The sequence below is a fragment of the Amblyomma mixtum genome, chromosome 3, assembly GCF_055824585.1.
Source record: "Amblyomma mixtum isolate Tamu chromosome 3, ASM5582458v1, whole genome shotgun sequence".
In the NCBI taxonomy this organism is placed as follows: domain Eukaryota; kingdom Metazoa; phylum Arthropoda; class Arachnida; order Ixodida; family Ixodidae; genus Amblyomma; species Amblyomma mixtum.
In genome coordinates, this window is record NC_143014.1 from 315,449,418 (window position 1) to 315,469,001 (window position 19,584).

Consider the following 19,584-nt stretch of genomic DNA (forward strand, 5'->3'; position numbering starts at 1 on the left):
AGAAATGCAAAAACCGATTTGGAAAGTTTACATAGCAAATATTGGCGGAGACTAGGATAGAATGCTTTGTATAGTCAAGGGAACGGGAACTGCTTCATATTTTGCAGTTACCTCAAACAAACACAATCATATGAAGCAGAATGCGAAAAAGTTAATTTTCAGAAATAAGAGCTATGATGTCTCAGGACAGAATGAATTGAAAAATAAGCCATTGAAGTATGTGTGGGCCATAGATGCTTAAAGGTGCACTGAAGAGGATTCTGAACATGTCTTTTTGCCGCGGGAACTTGATGTACACGTTCCCAGCATTCTTAGGAGCTGCGACTTATTGCCCTGCGTGGCCGATTTCCTCAATTAAATCTAATTAACGTCCGGCTCCCGCCTTTTTTTTTTTGAATTCGGCCTCATACGATGGGCGGAGTCTACAAACGCGTCGAGTGCCTTTCAGTCAGCTCTGTGGAGGCTTTGCTTTGGCTTTATTTTGTTTTTTAAGTTTCCGTGAATAAGTAGTTGCATTCGTAGATAATATAGCCGCAAAATAAGCCAACAGAAATAAAATTACGCGCGGACTATTTGCTTTCGCCAATGACTTGACTGAAGTGAAATGAAAACCGCGAAAATAATCGAACTAATTTCTATTACTCTTTCTGGACACGCAGGATACAATAATTTGATAAATCCGCGACATAGTTGTGGTTCATAGAGCGTATCACTAAAAAAAAAACAAGCCCGAAGCAGCCGGACTATGTTTTCTCCTCGTCTGCTGCCATAGGAGTGATGCGCCCTACCGCGGTGGCTTCGGCCTGCTCCGAGGAAGCGCTCGCCTCGCTTCTTTTACTTGTCGGTTGTTGGTGCACGCGGTCCTTACTCCCAGAAGGTCCTGTGTGCCCCACTTCCTACTTTTGCTATCCTGCGACATCCTTGGATCTACACTTTTTCGTGTGATCTGTGGGACGCCATCGCGTTTTGTTGCGAGTGTTGTTCGGTTCGCGAGTGATATTTTCGCGATGCCGGACGTTTGTGCGGTGAGGTTGTGCCCTCATCGGACTAAGAAAAATTGGCACAAGGGCCTACGTTTGTTCGCCTTGCCGAAGGACGAACCGCGACGTAGTGCATGGCTACGTTGCGCGGGGCTCGATAACACCGAGACGCTACCAAAGTGTGTCCGCTTCTGCTCTGAACACTTCGAGATAAGCGCTTTCCATCGGCCCGACGTGAGTCACTCTCGCCTGCGTTGGAACGCTATGCCCACGCTTCGACTTCCCGTCGTCGATGGAACCGAGCAACAAGCCCCGAAGCGCCAAAGAGTACTGGTAAGTATTTCTATGAATTAATTTTCTTAGCATGGCTCGACAGTGTCGTTCTGTAGGATCGCCGACTCGAACATGCGTCAGGCTGAAGATATAGTTTGTTCTAAAAGTTACGTGGCTGTATCATGACGCGAATGGTCATCATTTGCAGAAGCGAAAGAAGTAACAGTGTTCCGTGCTTCGCGTTCGTAAGTGTGGGGTCGGCTAAATAAGCTTAGAAACTTTGATATACAGCTTGTTCGGCAATTTTACGCGCGCCGTACAATGCTTCCGCCGGCTAAAACGGTGCATTGTTCGCGCTCAAATTTCGCGCAGACATGGCGTTTGGTTGTAAATGCTGTGATTCACGATGCCGTGCACCCGATAGAAACTAATCAAGTTCCCAAATCGGTGTATTTATAGTGAAGGCATGGAATGTAGAGCAATCCTGAAATGCTATGTTGCACCACCTCCAGCTTTGTAAACCGAAGTGACTGATCGGCCTTTGTACAACCATCTTTCAGAGCAAGGATCTTCAACCAGATCCCTCTGAGGCAAGGCTTTCAACAGCTGCAGCCAGCAGTGGTCCGTACCAGGACAATGGTTCTGTCGAACACAGCACTAGATCTGAAGCTGTCTGTAAGTCCTTATTGCATTTCGTCCATTCTGTGTGGATGAATATTTGTTTCCCTACAGTGACGCCAGCTGCGACTTCTCCTGGCCGTGTCACAGAGGAGCCCTTGCTGCTTCCACCCTTCGTCCCGGCCACATGCAGCAGTGATCCACTTGACTGCACATCTCCACAGGGTGACAGGCTAGACTCTGACTCCAGCTACTCTCCAACCTACCATGACGATACCGAAAGGTGGGCTCTTCACAGCTGCATGGGTTTTGGGCCTAACAGTTGGCACTATTCTGATTCCAGTGAGTCATCCGCAGAGAGTACACCGGCCCCCCCAGAAGAAGAACGGCAGTTCTTGGTCTTTGAGAGCTGTCTGAGGGAGCTGTTCCAGACATGCCCAGAGTGCTCGAGGCCTTGTGAAACCACCATTACCACCAAAGGCAGCCTCATCAATGTCATCAGCATCTGTCCTCTGGAGCATGTCCGGACGTGGAACAGCCAGCCTGTCATCAATGGAAGGGCAGCAGGAAACCTTCTGCTGTCCAGCCACCTCCTCTTTTCAGGAGCAAATGTAGCTTCCACACTGAGGATGCTGCGCCACATGAATGTGCAGGTCCCAAGTGACCGGACCTTCTACAACTATCAGGATGCCCTCCTTTTTCCTGCGATAGAAAAGGTGACCAACAAACCATACTGATATATTTACCCCAGCTTGACCAGATGTTTTCAAAAAAGTTCAATTCTCGTTAGCCAGAAGGCAGAAATGAAGTTCAGATTAAACGAACACACTTCTCCTGACATCACTTTTTTGTTGTTTTGTAGTAACTACCGCTGCAGTAGTGCACAATCAAACTAAGTTGTAATTTTACACTGGGCTAGTCAAGAAATGGAATAACATTTGAACAGATCTGGCTACAAGAACAAGCTGAACTCATGGACCAGTTGAACAACCAAGAGGTTGATGTCACCGGTGATGGACGATTTGACTCCCCTGGGTTTTCTGCCAAGTTCCTGACATACACCACGCATGTTGAGCAGATCAACAGAATTCTTCACTCGGTCCAGGTCCAGCTGGGGGAGGTCAGTAGACACGTCTGTGGAAAGTTGTTGCAGTAATTCAGTGATAAATATTTATGTAAGCCGTTGGTATGTAGAGTGGAAATACAGGAATGTAATGTTTGAAACCCGTCTTCATGCAGTCGGAGCAGGCAATGGCCAGCGTGAACATGGAGAAGGAAGGCCTAATCAAGCAGCTGGAATTCTTCAAGGAGAAATGTATGGCATGCCACAAAGGTTTATATGGTAGACAATTTATCGTTATCCCACCGACAATGCATAACACAGGTATCAAGATCCGGTCTCTCACAACTGACCGTCACCCTGCCATACGAAAGCACATGCAGACCCGTGAACCCAAGATCAAGCACTACTTTGACATTTGGCACATCTCAAAAGGTAAGAAAGTTGAGAGCATGATTGAAAAGATGCTTGCTTGCACAGAATGTGCTGCAGGCTTCCCTGATATGCCTTTTTAAAATTAAGGTGTCAAGAAAAAGCTAGCTGCGGCAAGCAAGCGGGCTGGATGCAAGGAGCTGGACCTCTGGATTCAGTCAACTACCAACCACATGTACTGGGCAGCCCGCGCTGGAGGGGGCAATGCAGAGCTGGTCGTCGACGTCTGGCGGAGTATGAAAAATCACGTCATCAACCAGCACTCTGGACATGGTGGACTGTACCCAAGGTGTCTCCACAGCGACATGCCAGAGGAGACAAGAGTTTGGATGGACCCTAGTGAGTTGTTTTTGCCCTTGTCTAAAGAACTTGTTTTAAAGCATACCTTTTCCTCAAGAGTCCCAGGCATACGAGCAATTCAAGCACATCACTGAGGACAAGCGTCTCCTCAAGGATATCACACAGATGTCCCCCCATGGCCAAACGTTTGCTCTGGAGGCATTCCACAGCATCTTGATTGACTTCGCGCCAAAGTCTATGGCATTTTCTCCAGCAGGAATGCTCGCAAGGTAATATTATATTGTAGTTCTGTCCTCTGTCTAGAGGCAGTTGGTTTATTCCAAGAGTCAGCACGTAACCACATCCACGTACTCCAGATCATTAGGCAGCATTGCCATCCGATGCGATATCCTCAACTTACAGGACGCAGCTTGCCATCCTCCACTTCAATGAAAATGCAGACCGGTCCCAGGCGAAGACAAAGGAAGGCAATTCACGCTGGATGATGAAGACTACCAAGGCGCGAAAAGGCCATCACACAGTGTGCCCCATCAAAACAGCTACCACTTACAGTAAGTATTATGCTTCATCCCAAATGAGTGACTTGAGGGGAGCCTTTTGGAATGAAGTAATGTGAAGATTTCATTTCCAGAGTATGTCGGAAAGCTTGTAAAAGAAGTTATCAGCAGCAGCGAGCTTTGGCAATCTCTCTCTGATGCATCAGAGGCCAACACAAGTACTTTCCCAGCACCAATGACCTCGGCCTTCACAAGGCCTTCTCTTCAGGACCTTGTGGAAGCAAGGAGGTCCCGCTTCAGCCTGGGTCCCCAGTGAGGCTAGACCAAACAAGGTGAGGGCGACAACATCCAGCGTGTTTGAAAGTCTGAACTGACCAAGATGTGTGTTCCCCCTTCTGCTGCACCAGAGGCCGACATAGCATCTTCGTGGCAGGGCTCGGAATCCTACTTTGCAAGTGTAATGAGGACCAATGGCTGCCAATGACATCACTCACACTGTGTCCCATGCAAACACTTCCAACTTTCAGTGAGTAACATGTGTAACTTCTGCATGAATGACATTCGGGGCGTATTTTCGAACAATATCATGCGCCAATTTCCTTTCCAGAGCGCACCTGAAAGTTTGAGAAGGAAGTTATGAGCAGCGCCAAGAGTCAGCGATCCTTCTCTGATGCATCAGAAGCCAGCATAAGTGCTTTCCCAGCACCAACGATCGGCTTTCGCCAAGGTGAGGGCGACAACATCCAGCGTGTTTGAAACTCTGAACTGTCTGATGAGCTGCAAGATGCGTGTTCCCCCTTCTGCTGCACCAGAGGCCGACATAGCATCTTCGTGGCAGGGCTCGGAATCCTACTTTGCAAGTGTAATGAGGACCAATGGCTGCCAATGACATCACTCACACTGTGTCCCATGCAAACACTTCCAACTTTCAGTGAGTAACATGTGTAACTTCTGCATGAATGACATTCGGGGCGTATTTTCGAACAATATCATGCGCCAATTTCCTTTCCAGAGCGCACCTGAAAGTTTGACAAGGAAGTTATGAGCAGCGCCAAGAGTCAGCGATCCTTCTCTGATGCATCAGAAGCCAGCATAAGTGCTTTCCCAGCACCAACGATCGGCTTTCGCCAAGGTGAGGGGGACAACATCCAGCGTGTTTGAAAGTCTGAACTGTGACGAGCAGCAAGATGTGCGTTTCCCCTTTACTGTAACGGAGGTCGACATGAACGTCTTGTCAGCACATACTTTTACAAGTTTCTTGCATGCAGGTCCAACCAGCTACAGATTCCCAGGTTCCTGTCTACCCGGCCCCAGATTGTATGGACATGCCAAGACATGTATCCTTTGTTGAATGGTCACCTTGGCAACCAACATCTTTTGCAGAAAAATGACTGGTTCAGCCAGATCACACAGATTTTTCTCTCGGCAGAACCTGCCTGCTAGAGAGCGCGTATCCCAGTTGGCGGATAGGGATGCTCTTATCACAGTCTGGCCGTTCTCCTCTGCAATTTGTGCAGTCACTTGCAAGACACTTTTAGCAGGAATAAACTTTGATTCAGTGCACCTGCAGTTACATTCCCCTTGACTGGCAGAGGAGCAATTGAGGCAAGTGTGATAAGAGTGGTGCTTGCACCCGCGGACCAAAAGGCATTCAGATTTGAGCAGGATCCCGGCCACCTACCAAGTGCCGGAAGGATTCTGCAGATACATCTAAGCAAGTCAATAAACTATTTTACAACTGCTATTCTGAGTGGCTTTGTGCATCTTTTCGTACTTTACCGCATGGCTGAAATACAGAGCTATACATTATGCTGCAAAAGAGCAATGGAGCCACCTAACTTACTGATTTTGAAACGCTGCTAGGCAAATACATTTCCTGCGATTCAGTTGTGTATGGCAGTTTGATGAGCTGCAGAACAAAATTTTGTGAAGATGTGGAAGGTTCACACCTTGTTGGTTCATGTATCAGCAGGTTAGTTGAAGTCTGAAAGTTTTGGTCCACCACCACAGTTCTGTAAGCCTTTTAAACCAACTCTTATAGAGCAGTTGAATTACAAATAAGTCTTTGCTACACGGAGACTGAATAAGCTTAGTACATTCCAAAAAAAAGTGGTCTGGATGAATTACAATGTGCAAAAGCTCTGATGCACTGCAAGCAAAAATGTGGTATGAGGTGATCCAGTTCTTTATCCTGCCAGTGGAAAGCTGAAATCCCATGTTCGGGTGCGTAGGATGCCTACCTTTGGACGATTTACAAGGACTGTGGGTCGGCACACTCACTCGTGAGTGCACTCTTATCACCTCACTCGCGTCTGTGAGCATGAGTGGTCATGATTGGAGGCAAATGCCGCGTGACAGTGAAGTTTGTTGCATGTGCTTATTTTTTTTCTGTTGATAGCTGAGGGAATTAGATATTCACTGCCGAAGGCGCTCGAGGTAGCATAAGGCACCATACCGGTGTCTATTTACAAATGACGCAGAGGATTACGCTGGCGCGAGAATGGAAATATTTCGTTGTTGTTCACCTTACTAGTTCACCGTTGGCATGGGCGCAGGCTCGCGGGTGCAGTGAACCGATACGAGTTGTGTCCGATCCTTTTATCGAATTTCGCATTACCACAGCTAGAAAGGCAGATGTCTGTTGACATGCCTCCTACACGGCTCGAGCTCTGTACACAGAGTTCCAATGCTTGCTGCTGAAACCACGACTGTCAACTTCTCAGCAATAACTAGCGTAAGGTGGGATCTCGAGTACTGCAGTGGACGCTTCGTTTTTTTTTTCTATGGCCGGCCGTGTGCACTGTAGAGCTCTGCTCGGGCCATAATTTTTTTTATTGGGCCAGACCCATGCAATGAGCCTGATCTACTTGGCCTAGCTCTTCAACCACACAAGCGAAGCTTGTTCGGTTGAGTGAGTGGTCATGAGTTTGGGTGACGGGTTGTGAATGTGAGTGAACATTAGTGCGAGTGTGTGAGAGGACGTGAATGAGTGCTTGTGAATGCGAGTGGACATGAGTGTAAGTGAGTGCAAGTGGCCGTGAGTGTGAGTGTAGTTGAGCAACCTCTCATGGTGCTGAGGTATGACAAGGACGAGCTTGTCCTTGCCTGTCAGGCAGAGACTTTGTCTATACTACTACACAGACACTGAATAAACTAAGCACATTCCCAAAAATGGTCTGCATGCAATCTGTAAATGCTGTGACGCATTGGAAGCAAAAATGAGGTGCGAAATGGTTCACTATTTTTCAATATATTTCAATGGTTCAATATATTTACAAATAGGGAAGAACAGCTGCGAGCGGCACCGAGAACACAGTCCGAACTTCGTTGTCTTCTACTCTTCCCACGCTCTTGGTCGTCGTCTACCCACTTCAGGACCCCCGGCTGCTGAAACGCCGTCTCGGCGTTAGGGCGGCGACGTGTGAGCGTCGTGATAAGGTTTAAGGCGACAGACGTGGACGATGTCGGTGGTGGCGCCAGAGGACGATGGCGAGGTTTCAAGGGGAGCAATTTCATAGTTCACGTCGGTAACACGGCACACGACACGGTAAGGGCCACGGTAGTGCGAAAGGAGCTTCTCGGAGAGACCGACGCTGCGAGAGGGCGTCCAGAGAAGGACGAGTGATCCTGGGGTAAATTCGACGGCCTGGTGATGGCGGTCGTAGGCTGACTTCTGGGAAACTTGAGAGGCTTGGAGCCTACTACGTGCTATTTGGCGCGCCAGCGTGGCCTGGGAGATGGCGTCCCGAGCGTAAGCAGTGGTGGGGGCTGAAGAAGGCGGCATGAGTGTGTCCAAAGGCAAGGTGGGATGCCTACCAAACAAAAGGTAGAAAGGAGAATAGCCTGTTCTGTCATGAAGGGAAGAGTTATATGCAAATGTCACATAAGGCAAGGCTGCGTCCCAATCTCGGTGGTCTGGCGATATGTACATGGCTAACATGTCGGTGAGCGTGCGGTTGAACCTTTCCGTAAGCCCATTGGTAAGCTGTCGCGAGCTGGTGCTGCGTGTCACACGAACGAAGAATGTCGTGAACTACTCTGGATAGAAAATGACCGCGGTCGGTGAGCAGTTGACGAGGGGCGCCGTGGTGAAGGGTGACGTCTTGCAGAAGAAAATCGGTGACATCGGTAGCGCAGCTGGACGGCAAAGCATGCGTGATGGCGTACCGAGTCGTATAATCAGTTGCGACAGCGATCCACTTGTTGCCGGAGAGGGACGTGTTGGAAAAGGGCCAAGAAGGTCGAGGCCAACACGGTGAAAAGGTTCCGGAGGTATGTCGATGGGTTGCAGAAGACCGGCAGGCAAAGTGGAGGGCCTTTTCCGACGTTGACACAGGTCGCAAGTGGCCACGTAACGCTTGACGGAACGATAGAGAGCAGGCCAAAAGAAGCGATGCCGCACCCGAGCGTACGTGTGGGACACGCCAAGGTGACCGGCTGTCGGCAGATCGTGCAGTTCTTCCAGGACAGAAGAGCGTAGACGTTGGGGTATCACGAGCAGGAGCGGAGGGCCATCGGAGCGTAGGTTTCGGCGATACAAAATGCCGTTCTGGAGCACATAAAGGTTCAGAGACGGAGATCGGTTTGCAGAACGGATGCCATCAAAGATAGGTCGTAAAGATGAGTCGTGGCGCTGTTCGTTGGCAATATCGGCAAGATCAGAGATAGCTAAGAGGCAGGGCAGGGTCTCTGCGTCCTCTAGGTCAGGTGGTTCCACAGGGTATCGATAAACATTCAGCGTCCTGGTGATGGCGCCCTGACTTGTACACGACGGAGTATGAGTATTCTTGGAGGCGCAATGCCCAGCGACCAAGGCGACCGGTGGGATTTTTTAGTGAAGACAGCCAACAGAGAGCATGGCGATCAGTGACAACAGCGAATGAAGGGCCGAACAGGTAGGGTCTGAATTTAGCTACTGCCCAGACAAGGGCAAGACACTCACGCTCAGTAATGGTGTAATTTTGCTCTGCGGCTGAAAGTAGGCGGCTGGCATAAGCGATGACTCGATCTTGACCCTGTTGACGTTGGGCTAGGACGGCGCCGATGCCATATCCGGAGGCGTCGGTGCGAACCTCTGTGGGAGACGACGGGTCAAAATGTGCTAAGATGGGCGGAGTGGTCAGCAAATGGACGAGGGATGAAAATGAGTTCTCTTGAGCAGGGCCCCAGGTAAAGGGGGTGTCGTTCTTCAGAAGATCGGTGAGGGGACGAGCGATGCCGGCGAAATCTTTGATAAAATGGTGAAAATACGAGCACAAGCCGACAAAGCTGCGCACATCTTTCGACGACCTTGGAAGAGGAAAGTCCTTCACAGCTTGAATTTTGATGGGATCTGGGCGTACACCAGAAGCGTCAACGAGGTGTCCGAGAATAGTGAGTTGGCGACAACCGAACTTGCATTTCGATGAGTTCAGCTGAAGTCTGGCGTTACGAAACACTGTCAGAATATTGGAGAGGCGCTCGAGGTGCGTGGAAAAAGTAGGCGAGAAAACCACAACATCGTCTAGGTAACAGAGGCAGGTGGACCATTTAAAGCCATGAAGAAGGGAGTCCATCATTCGTTCGAAGGTAGCCGGGGCGTTACAGAGGCCGAGCGGCATGACTTTAAACTGGTATAAGCCATCAGGCATCACGAAGGCGGTCTTCTCGCGGTCCTTTTCATCAACGGCAATTTGCCAGTACCCCGATCGAAGATCAATTGAAGAGAAATATTTGGCGCCGTGGAGGCAATCTAAGGCATCATCGATCCTTGGGAGTGGATATACGTCTTTTTTTGTGATGCGGTTGAGGTGCCGATAATCAACGCAGAAGCGCCAGCTGCCGTCCTTTTTCACCAGGACGACTGGTGAAGCCCAAGGACTTGACGAGGGCTCGATGATGTCTTTTGCGAGCATCTTGTCCACCTCTTGATTTATGACGGTGCGTTCGGCGCTGGACACTCGGTACGTACGTCTGCGGAGAGGAGCGGAATCACCGGTGTTTATGTGATGCGTCACCACAGAGGTCCGAGCCAAAACACGGCTATCAAAGTCGAAGATGTCGCGGAAAGATGATAAGAGGCACCTAATATCGCGAGCTTGCATCAGCGGTAGGTCAGAAGCGATCATGTCAGGGTAGTCGTCCGTTGGGTTCACTGTTGATGGGGCTGCAGGCAACCGGCATTGCTGAGTGGAAGGTAAGCAGCTGTCCACCACTGATATCACACATTCGGCAGCAGGGCACAGCGTGGCGAGTGAGATGCCTTGCGGGAGCGGTTGGATGGATGAACCAAAGTTCAGGACAGGAAGGTACGCGCGGTTGGCCGACAATGTAAATACAATGTGTGGAAGCGCAATGCTGCGCGTCAGGGCGACGTCAAGTTCCGCAGTGACTACGTAGTGACCATCAGGTACAGGGGAACAGATGAGAAAGAAATGTAAGTTGCGGCTTGAGGCGGTAGACGAACAAAGTTGACAGCACAAAGACTGTATAACTGGGGACGGCGACTCAGCAGAAAGAGGAAGGTCAAGCTGAACAACATTAGTGGCGCAGTCAATGAGGGCTGAATGCTCAGACAGGAAGTCGAGGCCAAGAATGACTTCATGAGGGCACTGGTCTAGAACAGAGAACAGAATGGATGTATGGCGGCCGGATATGGTCACACGGGCTGTGCATAGTCCAACAACATGAGGCGTTCCGCCGTCGGCAACGCGGAGAACGGCTTTGGGTGCAGGGGTCAGTACTTTTCGGAGGCGGCGTCGTAGGGCTGAACTCATGACGGATACGTGCGCGCCTGTATCGATCAGGGCTCTCACAGGCACTCCATCGACATGAATGGCAAGCAAATTATGGTGTGCACGAAGGGCTAATCGAGGATTTTGGGACTGGGGCTGTACTGCAGCATAACCTCCAGACACTGCAGCGTCTAGTTTTCCGCTTGCGAGCGTCCGTAGGGGCCAGGAGAGGAGCGACGGCATTGGGGCGAACGAGACTGTCGACGCAGGGGGGACGGGGAGCGGCTGGAGTGGGGAATCTGGCCGTCGACTGTAGCACCGTGCTGGGCTTGAGGGGGCGTGTAGTGGCTGGGCTGTTCGTCGTCGCGATGGGAGCTGAGAGGACGGTATGTGCTGCGACGGGACCAATAATTTCGACAGTGGCGGGAGATGTGGCCAATGCGGTGGCAATGGAAACAAATGGGCCTGTCGTCGGTTGTCCGCCAGTCGTTAGGGTTTCGGCGACGTGGAGTGAAGTACGAAGGTCGTCCAGGAGCAATCGCAGTGATTTCGGGTGGTGGTGAAGACCGTACAGGGCTGACGGGCTGGAAACCAAGGTTTGCAAACTCTTGGCGGACGACAGCTTGTACCAGAGAGATGGTAGGCAAGCGGTTGTCGCCATCATGTAGATGCAGGGGGGCAGGGGACATAGCTTCGAGCTCGCGTCGGATGATGCGGGTCACATTTTCTGGGGGCGCTGAAGTTTCCCTGTGTCGCAGGTCTTCACATGAAGAAGTCGCAGCCGTGTTGGGGAGGCGTGTGTACGGCTGGCTAATACGCCTGCTTTTGGCTTCCTCGAAGCGTCGACATTCCTTAATAATTCCGTCGACTGTAGTGCAGTTCTTGTATACGAGCAAGTTGAAGGCATCGTCGGCGATTCCCTTCAACACGTGGCCGACTTTGTCAGACTCGGGCATGTTGGCGTCAACTTTGTGACAGAGGGCCAGCACATCTTGAATGTACGACACATAGGACTCCGTAGATGTTTGAGCTCGGGAGGCGAGGTCCTTCTTAGCAGCAAGTGTTCGGCCGAGCGGCGGTCCAAACAATTCGCGGAGTTTCTCTTTGCACACGTCCCAGCTGGTTAGATGGTCTTCGTGGGTCTCATACCAGACCCGGGCAGTGTCTTTTAGGTAGAATATTACATTTGCGAGCATAAGGGTCGGATCCCAGCGGTTGTAGGTACTCACTCGCTCGTACATGTTGATCCAGTCGTCGACGTCAGTGTTGTCGGTACCAGAAAATGTCCCAGGGTCACAAGGGGGAGAAAGAACGAGTGATGTCATGGCCGGGGCTGAGGTTTGCTGGGAGGCGTCTTGGGTCATGATGAGGGAAGGCAACTGGCGGCCGCTGCGGAGCTCCGTCGTTGGTAGACGTAGGGGAAAGCCGCACCTCCACCAAATATGTTGCGGGAAAGAATATATTTACAAATAGGAAAGAACAGCTGCTAGCGGCACCGAGAACACAGTCCGAACTTCGTTGTCGTCTTCTACTCTTCCCACGCTCTTGGTCGTCGTCGTCGTCTACCCGCTTTAAGGAGTTGCAAGCTGAAAACCTACATGGTTTTCACCAGGATATTTTGCCCTTATTGCCTTCACCATGCAGGCGGGCAGGGGCCTTCTGTTGTGGCGCCCAAGCCGCCCCCACAGCCAGAGCACACACTGCCTGTAGGCAGCAAACCGGTAGTGCCTGAAACAATGCCAATGATTAGATGTAGCAAGCAGTACACAGGATGAAGTTGATCAGATGCGCATCCAAGTCGGGAGGGGACAGAATGTTCTGACCCCTAGCCGCCTCCTAATTTTTTTAATTCAGCCAGAAGAGTGCCTGTTCTGCATATTTACTCATTTGAACCAAAAACAATCATTCCTGTAACTACACTAAACAATGGTGACTTGAGTAAGCATGCACACCAAGGTTGAGGCCCAATGTTCACTCTTTTCTAGATGTCTCAAGCTGACCTCCCTTGTTGTTGCTAGTGGCTCTTTATTGATAATAAAAAAAATAACAATGGAAGCTAACGATGTTGCTAGCCGCGGCATCTGCCATCCAAACCTGAGCTGCGGCTAGCGAGAATAAAAGGACAGGGAGAGGGAAAGAAAGGGGGGAGCGATAGTAAGAAAGGATAGGTGTTGGGCGGCAATATACACTATGTACAATTCCATATATGGGAACCAAGTTCTACAACTCTGCTAAATGCTCCAAAAGCACACTTTTCATCACACTTACTAGTATTTATGTTATCACTGCAACTAAGGAAATTTATATATATAGGTGCCAGAAGCCCACTTCTGATAGGACAATCTCCTTTGAAATTTCGAATTGGCTCAGCAGTTGCTGCCAACTGCAATAAAGATAAATTTAAACCAGCCAAAATCCCGACGTACCTGAACCCGGACATGTATTAGACTAGCAGTCAATAAGGTCTGCCTTATTTTCAGCCGTTCCTGAAACTGTAAATAAGGTTCCTTTTTCTGAAAATGACAGCATGTAAGGTAAAAAAAGGTTCCATGCTTCTTATGCTATATAGCTCGTAATCTAATTCCTGAAAGGAGAATGAGTCTGTCTCCTGCACAGTAATGGGCTTTGTCAGTGCAAACTATCCTGATCCCATTTGTTTGCGCAGTGGACAGCTGCAGTCTTTTGCAGTGGTTATGGCCATAGCACACCGTGATTCCGCACTGTATACGAAGTTTTAGGCATTCTCTGTCGTTTTTTTTAAATAGAACAGCACCGCATGCGTATGCGCTTTAGATCGCACTGTGGTCAATAAACGTAGTTGCAAGAGCTAGCACCGGTAGCGTTATTACGCAATCCGTGAAGCTTGCAGTTGTACTTACTCGTTCGCGGTGTCGCCCATGCCTGGCTGCCGGTAATGCCGCATGTTTAAATATGCAAGCTGCAGCACACCCTCGTCCAGGCAAAGATACCCGAACTCGGGGTGCGCTGTGATGCAGTTGTGTCCCGGCTGCTTTTTAACGGCGGCCGGGCATTCCCGGCAGCAGACGTTCTCGATGGCTGTCGGCATGGCAGCGCAGCCGTCGCACTGGCACCTTCGCAGAAAACGGATGTCAGCGATGCGTGCCACGAGCATAATAGAGTTCATATCACTCACCAGTCCACGTTTCCCACTCGTTGCCAGCCGTCCTCGGAGCCATCGGCGTCCGAGTCTTCGTCCGTGGTACGGCCGGACGGATGGCCACTGCTGCTATCTTCGGCCGTATCGCGCAAAGGCGTACTATCGTAAGAGATGGTGCCTAAATCTGCCGTCCGCCGAAGAATCTCTCTTTCAAGCTCTGTGAGATCGTCGATGTCCATCTCATCGGCTTACAAAAACACAAATGGCTGAACGTAGTTCGGCCAACAACGTGCGCATTTTCAAAAAGTCACTCCGCGTATTACTACGTATTACTCCGCCGATGACGGAGCGGCAAGCCTCCACGGAACTGGCTGAAAGGCACTCGACGCGTTGGTAGACTCCTCCCATCGTATGAGGCCGAATTCAAAAAAAAAAGGCGGGAGCCGGACGTTAATTAGATTTAATTGAGGAAATCGGCCACACAGGGCAATAAGTCGCAGCTCCTAAGAATGCTGGGAACGTGTACATCAAGTTCCCGCGGCAAAAAGACATGTTCAGAATCCTCTTCAGTGCACCTTTAAGTTCTCCAGTAAAGCTCTACAGCAATCTTGAAGGTACGTCCTTTCTGATCAGTAAAAAATATGAGAAATTTTAAGGGCAACTCTGATTCCCAAAGCAGCAAGCAAAAGAGAGAATCTGTATTTGTTAATCGATATCCGCACCACTTGTTGCTCAGCTGAGCAGAGCAGACAAGCACAAAGAGAAGCCTGGTCAACAACAGGTGGGTGCACTAATGCATGTTTAGCTTTGCAGTGAGCGAATGTAGGTAGCTAGAGCTAGCTTTTGCAAAGTTAGCCGAAATGCTACTATTGTGTAAATCTGCCCTGATATAGTTTGAAATAAATTATGAACAAAGTTCTCAATGAACACGTGATGCATAAGAGAGCATTGTACTGGTTTGCCGAGGTGACCGAGTGACTGAGCACTATATCAGATCTATTTGTTTTCATATTTATCACACCTCAGTGGTCCTAAATGACGTTAGTTTAGTAGCGAGCTTTAAAATGGTGTGCCAGGTAGGAGCTCAGTGAGTTCGTAATTTATAGCATGATTTCTGTAGTAACCACTTCGAAGGACAGTAAGATACACAGCCTTGTGGGATGCAAGACCGTTACAGCCTTCTGTGGCACGAACAAAAACGAATCTTGAAATTCAGTGGCATATGAGCTAAATGAGGCACAAGAGTGTTAGTGCACCTAGTGCACGAGAGACTACAAGTTGGGACTGATTAGTTGGGGACGTGTTGGTAAGGAGCAAAAAAAACCTGCATAAGATGAAGACATTCAAATATGCACTTTTAGTGCTGTCAAACTGGACCTTCAAAAATGGCGCGAGAAAATAAAACAAGCGGCTCAGGACTGAACTAATTCAAGGATTCTAGTTAAATTAGATTTGTGCCATGTGCCATTAGAATACCCAAGTTGATGACACACAGGGGAATTGAATACAAGTAACTTGGAAGACGGTGATACTAACAACACGTCATGGTGTAAATATCCTAGGTTGTGGGTGGGTGTATGAGGATTATTAGGTATTTGAACCAGTATACAGTGAATATACCTTTATCGGAAGGCCTTATAAGTTGGCAAAATGTAATGCTGACAATAAAAAACAATATTACTGCATTCTTAGTAACATTAGCAAACAGGACAATCCAGGGCATGCTAATTGTTGTTTTGAACAACTGAAATGCTGGTATTGATTGCAATATGGCACACCCCATATGGCTGTCAGTGAAGGCATATGACAAAACACTGAAGGGACGGTAATAATGCAAGTAATGAAAAGCTGAGGCCCAAAGGAGTGCCTTGGCAGACGTCCGAGATTGCAGGAAAAGGCAAGATACATAAGAATTGGCAAGGGAAATCTGCCGAAGGCTGGCTGTTTAAGCTTGGATCCAGTTTAGAGCTATTGGATGCAAGTTAAAGCACGAGAAAACCAGCCTCACATAAATAGGGGAATCGCATGCTTTTTCAAAGCAAAGAACAAAAGCATCATAGGGGGATGTTGCAGTCAAGGTGCATGTCGTGAAGAACAAGAAAAAGTTGGCTATTGCAGAAATGTCTTCTAAAAGCTTGCCGATTTGAATCAAACAACTTAATGGGCCAAAACAATCCAGCAGGGTCAAGAGTATGAAATGTGTTTGGTGATTTGCAGCACATGCCAATAACACAAATAGGGCCATAGTTGCTGGGTGATGAAGGATTAAAAACAGAGGGGCCAGGCTATAATAAGGCAGGAAGCTATCTGTACAGCATGCACTAGATATGCCTATACAACCTACTTCCTCTCCCGTTGTTGCTTTCTGTAAATTTCACAGAACTTGATCATAGCGTACTGTGGGGTGCACCGGTGGCAAGTTGGCATGTCGAAACTGTGCTAAGGGACGACAACAGAGCAAGAATTGCTACCCTGTGCAGCGATGTTGTTACCATCGTCTTTGTTCCTAGCGTAGCTTTACCAGCTCCACAGGGCTTATTTTGCAGTCTGCAAGTAGTCATGTCTGTAGCAAGCAGTCACAGGCAAATGAAGGTGGTAGCAGACAGACATATGCAAATGCATCGACGAGATCTTCTCAAAGCTTCGAGAATGGCTTGTTAAACAAAGTGCTGCGGCTGACCCAGGAAGCGCCGCTGAACAACCGCTTAACACCAATAAGGCCAATTTCGCGAGCAGCTCTGCAACAATAGCATTGCGAACACATCCAGTTTCGTACCACTGATCCCCGGATCGAAAAGGACCATGAGCAAAATCAACAACAGACACTGTCATTGCCTATGAGGTGCTTCAAGACCACTGTATTTTTCTGATTGCAGTGGAAACCAACATCCCACTTAAACTGAATACTGCCAAGCATTTGTCAATATTGACTTAACACTGCTAAGCAAAAAGAGAAAAAAAGCAATGGCAAAGGTTTTCTCAACATTTTTTTCTTCTTTTTCATCAAGACTCGTTATGCTCAACTTGCTCTGTGGTCAGTTTTGATTGCATAAGCTGCTGCCACACTTTTTATTTTTTTTCTGCACTACATCAATTGAAATGCTCATGAAAAACAGAGTTATGAGTTGGCACATATTAGAGATTTGTACACTGTCAATCAGTCGTGATTCAAAAGCGGCAATGATTCTTGTTTGTAATCGCGTAATACCATGTTGTTACAACCTAAACCGAAATGGCTAGCGGAAGTGTTCAGTCACCCATTCATCACGCCGATATGTTTATTGCAGGCAAATGTGCGCACAGCCGGCAGGAAATAAAAATAAATGACGCTCCCGAAGATACATTTGCACTGCACCGATGTTTTCACACAGGTTACACAGTTTCTCCGGCGAGTCGTAAACCGAGCACCCAGCATCACAAAACGTACTGAATGGAGCACCAAAGCGCAGAAGGATGGCGACATCGCTGTTGTCGCCGCAAAACAGTCCTACGGCCGTGCAGCTCGCGTCGCGTCACGTCGCACACACGGCAATTCTCAAGCACTGCCAACACGAATCGCGAACAAAATGGTAACGAATGCGTAGCCAGCAACAACGTTATGTGCACGCTTCGGTCGCGATCACTGCAACCATCGCAACGATTGCGACTAGCTGCACAACGCCACGTTCATTTCAACATTCGGAAAGCACGGCGTGCGTAGTGAGCTCTCGAAGGCGCACATTTCACTGCCTTGACGTAAAAGCACTCGCTTCGATCGCAATCACTTTCACTACGCGGACACTAGTCACTGTGCTACGCAGCTCATGCACGCACAAAAGTTCACCGTGAGCAGCTGTTGTTCGCCGCTGTGCGTGATGATCCTCGCAGGAATTAGGAACGCTTGCAGCAACCACAAACAGCTCCATATAAACACTTCGTGACACCGCCAACGCGTAGGTCTTGCGTCGGTTTGAAGAGGCGCTCTGTCAACTACATCAGCGTCGATTTCAACTCGGGAAACTGTCGCTGCTCGCCGCTGCTGCACGCGGAGAAGTTCGCAGTCGCTCTGCACACTCGTAATATCAACATGTGGCCAATATAGTATGCCTCGCGGCATAGGTGCCACCACTACAGCCACGACCTATGCCTCGCTCCCCAGTTCAGTCGACGGACGGCCATCTTGCCCGGCAGGAGCGGATGCCTACGTCACGTTAAAAGCAGCCAATCGCTGCAATTCGGTCGCCGGGCGGTTCGCTCGTCCGCCCCAAAGTTGAAGTTCACCAACTTTCCTTTCGCCTGCCGAACGGGGCGAATGCCTATTGTCTGGTCGTTCGGTCCGCCAGTCCGCCTGCCTGGCGGATCCGCTCAAAAGCGATCGTACAACGGCCTTTAAGGCCGTTGTACGATCGCTTTTGAGCGGATCCGCCAGGCAGGCGGACTGGCGGACCGAACGAGCAGGCGAAAGGCCGTTGTACGATCGCTTTTGGGCGGATCCGCCAGGCAGGCGGACTGGCGGACCGAACGACCAGACAATAGGCATTCGCCCCGTTCGGCAGGCGGAAGGAAAGTTGGTGAACTTCAACTTTGGGGCGGACGAGCGAACCGCCCGGCGACCGAATTGCAGCGATTGGCTGCTTTTTACGTGACGTAGGCATCCGCTCCTGCCGGGCAAGATGGCCGTCCGTCGACTGAACTGGGGAGCGAGGCATAGGTCGTGGCTGTAGTGGTGGCACCTATGCCGCGAGGCATACTATATTGGCCACATGTTGATATTACGAGTGTTCAGAGCGACTGCAAACTTCTCCGCGTGCAGCAGCGGCGAGCAGCGACAGTTTCCCGAGTTGAAATCGACGCTGATGTAGTTGACAGAGCGCCTCTTCAAACCGACGCAAGACCTACGTGTTGGCTGTGTCACGAAGTGTTTATATGGAGCTGTTTGTGGTTGCTGCAAGCGTTCGTAATTCCTGCGAGGATCATCACGCACAGCGGCGAACAACAGCTGCTCACGGTGAACTTTTGTGCGTGCATGAGCTGCGTAGCACAGTGACTAGTGTCCGTGTAGTGAAAGTGATTGCGATCGAAGCGAGTGCTTTTACGTCAAGGCAGTGAAATGTGCGCCTTCGAGAGCTCACTACGCACGCCGTGCTTTCCGAATGCTGAAACGAACGTGGCGTTGTGCAGCTAGTCGCATTCGTTGCGATGGTTGCAGTGATCGCGACCGAAGGGTGCACATGACGTTGTTGCTGGCTACGCATTCGTTACCATTTTGTTCGCGATTCGTGTTGGCACTGTGCTTGAGAATTGCCGTGTGTGCGACGTGACGCGACGCGAGCTTGGCTAACTGTTTTGCGGCGACAACAGCGATGTCGCCATCCTTCTACGCTTTGGTGCTCCATTCAGTACGTTTTGTGATGATGGGTGCTCGGTTTACGACTCGCCGGAGAAACTGTGTAACCTGTGTGAAAACATCGGTGCAGTGCAAATGTATCTTCGGGAGCGTCATTTATTTTTATTTCCTGCCGGCTGTGCGCACATTTGCCTGCAATAAACATATCGGCGTGATGAATGGGTGACTGAACACTTCCGCTAGCCATTTCGGTTTAGGTTGTAAACA

At 49.6% G+C, this 19,584-nt stretch overlaps 2 protein-coding genes and 1 long non-coding RNA gene across 3 annotated transcripts; 2 read left to right on the forward strand and 1 right to left on the reverse strand.

The window, feature by feature from the left end:
* Positions 1–378: 378 nt before the first annotated feature.
* LOC149355677 (uncharacterized) lies at positions 379–4,696 on the forward strand. Its single transcript, XM_089583975.1, has 12 exons — positions 379–1,313; positions 1,814–1,928; positions 1,986–2,154; positions 2,215–2,587; positions 2,818–2,991; positions 3,111–3,186; positions 3,256–3,366; positions 3,454–3,702; positions 3,761–3,932; positions 4,066–4,214; positions 4,295–4,492; positions 4,568–4,696. Exons 1-11 carry the CDS (start codon positions 1,008–1,010, stop codon positions 4,474–4,476), a joined length of 2,076 nt encoding a protein of 691 aa, XP_089440101.1. The 5' UTR covers positions 379–1,007; the 3' UTR covers positions 4,477–4,492; positions 4,568–4,696.
* A 312-nt stretch (positions 4,697–5,008) lies between these two features.
* On the forward strand, positions 5,009–5,904 carry LOC149355678 (uncharacterized). The gene is made up of 2 exons (XR_016291556.1): positions 5,009–5,292; positions 5,429–5,904. It is a non-coding gene; the product is annotated as an uncharacterized LOC149355678 (long non-coding RNA).
* Positions 5,905–12,442: 6,538 nt separating this feature from the next.
* Positions 12,443–14,552, reverse strand: LOC149355679 (uncharacterized). Its single transcript, XM_089583977.1, has 3 exons — positions 14,028–14,552; positions 13,753–13,965; positions 12,443–12,601 (listed from the first exon to the last, which is right to left on the reverse strand). Exons 1-3 carry the CDS (start codon positions 14,228–14,230, stop codon positions 12,445–12,447), a joined length of 573 nt encoding a protein of 190 aa, XP_089440103.1. The 5' UTR covers positions 14,231–14,552; the 3' UTR covers positions 12,443–12,444.
* Positions 14,553–19,584: the final 5,032 nt, after the last annotated feature.

Excerpts from the sequence above, each read along its gene's own strand:
- LOC149355677 (XM_089583975.1), top strand. The coding sequence starts at position 1,008 with ATGCCGGACGTTTGTGCGGTGAGGTTGTGCCCTCATCGGACTAAGAAA. Across the intron at positions 1,314-1,813 it reads CGAAGCGCCAAAGAGTACTG|AGCAAGGATCTTCAACCAGA; the intron begins GTAAGTATTTCT and ends ACCATCTTTCAG. Across the intron at positions 4,215-4,294 it reads CAAAACAGCTACCACTTACA|AGTATGTCGGAAAGCTTGTA; the intron begins GTAAGTATTATG and ends TTTCATTTCCAG.
- LOC149355679 (XM_089583977.1), bottom strand. The coding sequence starts at position 14,230 with ATGGACATCGACGATCTCACAGAGCTTGAAAGAGAGATTCTTCGGCGG. Across the intron at positions 13,966-14,027 it reads CGAGTGGGAAACGTGGACTG|GTGCCAGTGCGACGGCTGCG; the intron begins GTGAGTGATATG and ends TTTTCTGCGAAG. Across the intron at positions 12,602-13,752 it reads ATGGGCGACACCGCGAACGA|GCACTACCGGTTTGCTGCCT; the intron begins GTAAGTACAACT and ends GCATTGTTTCAG.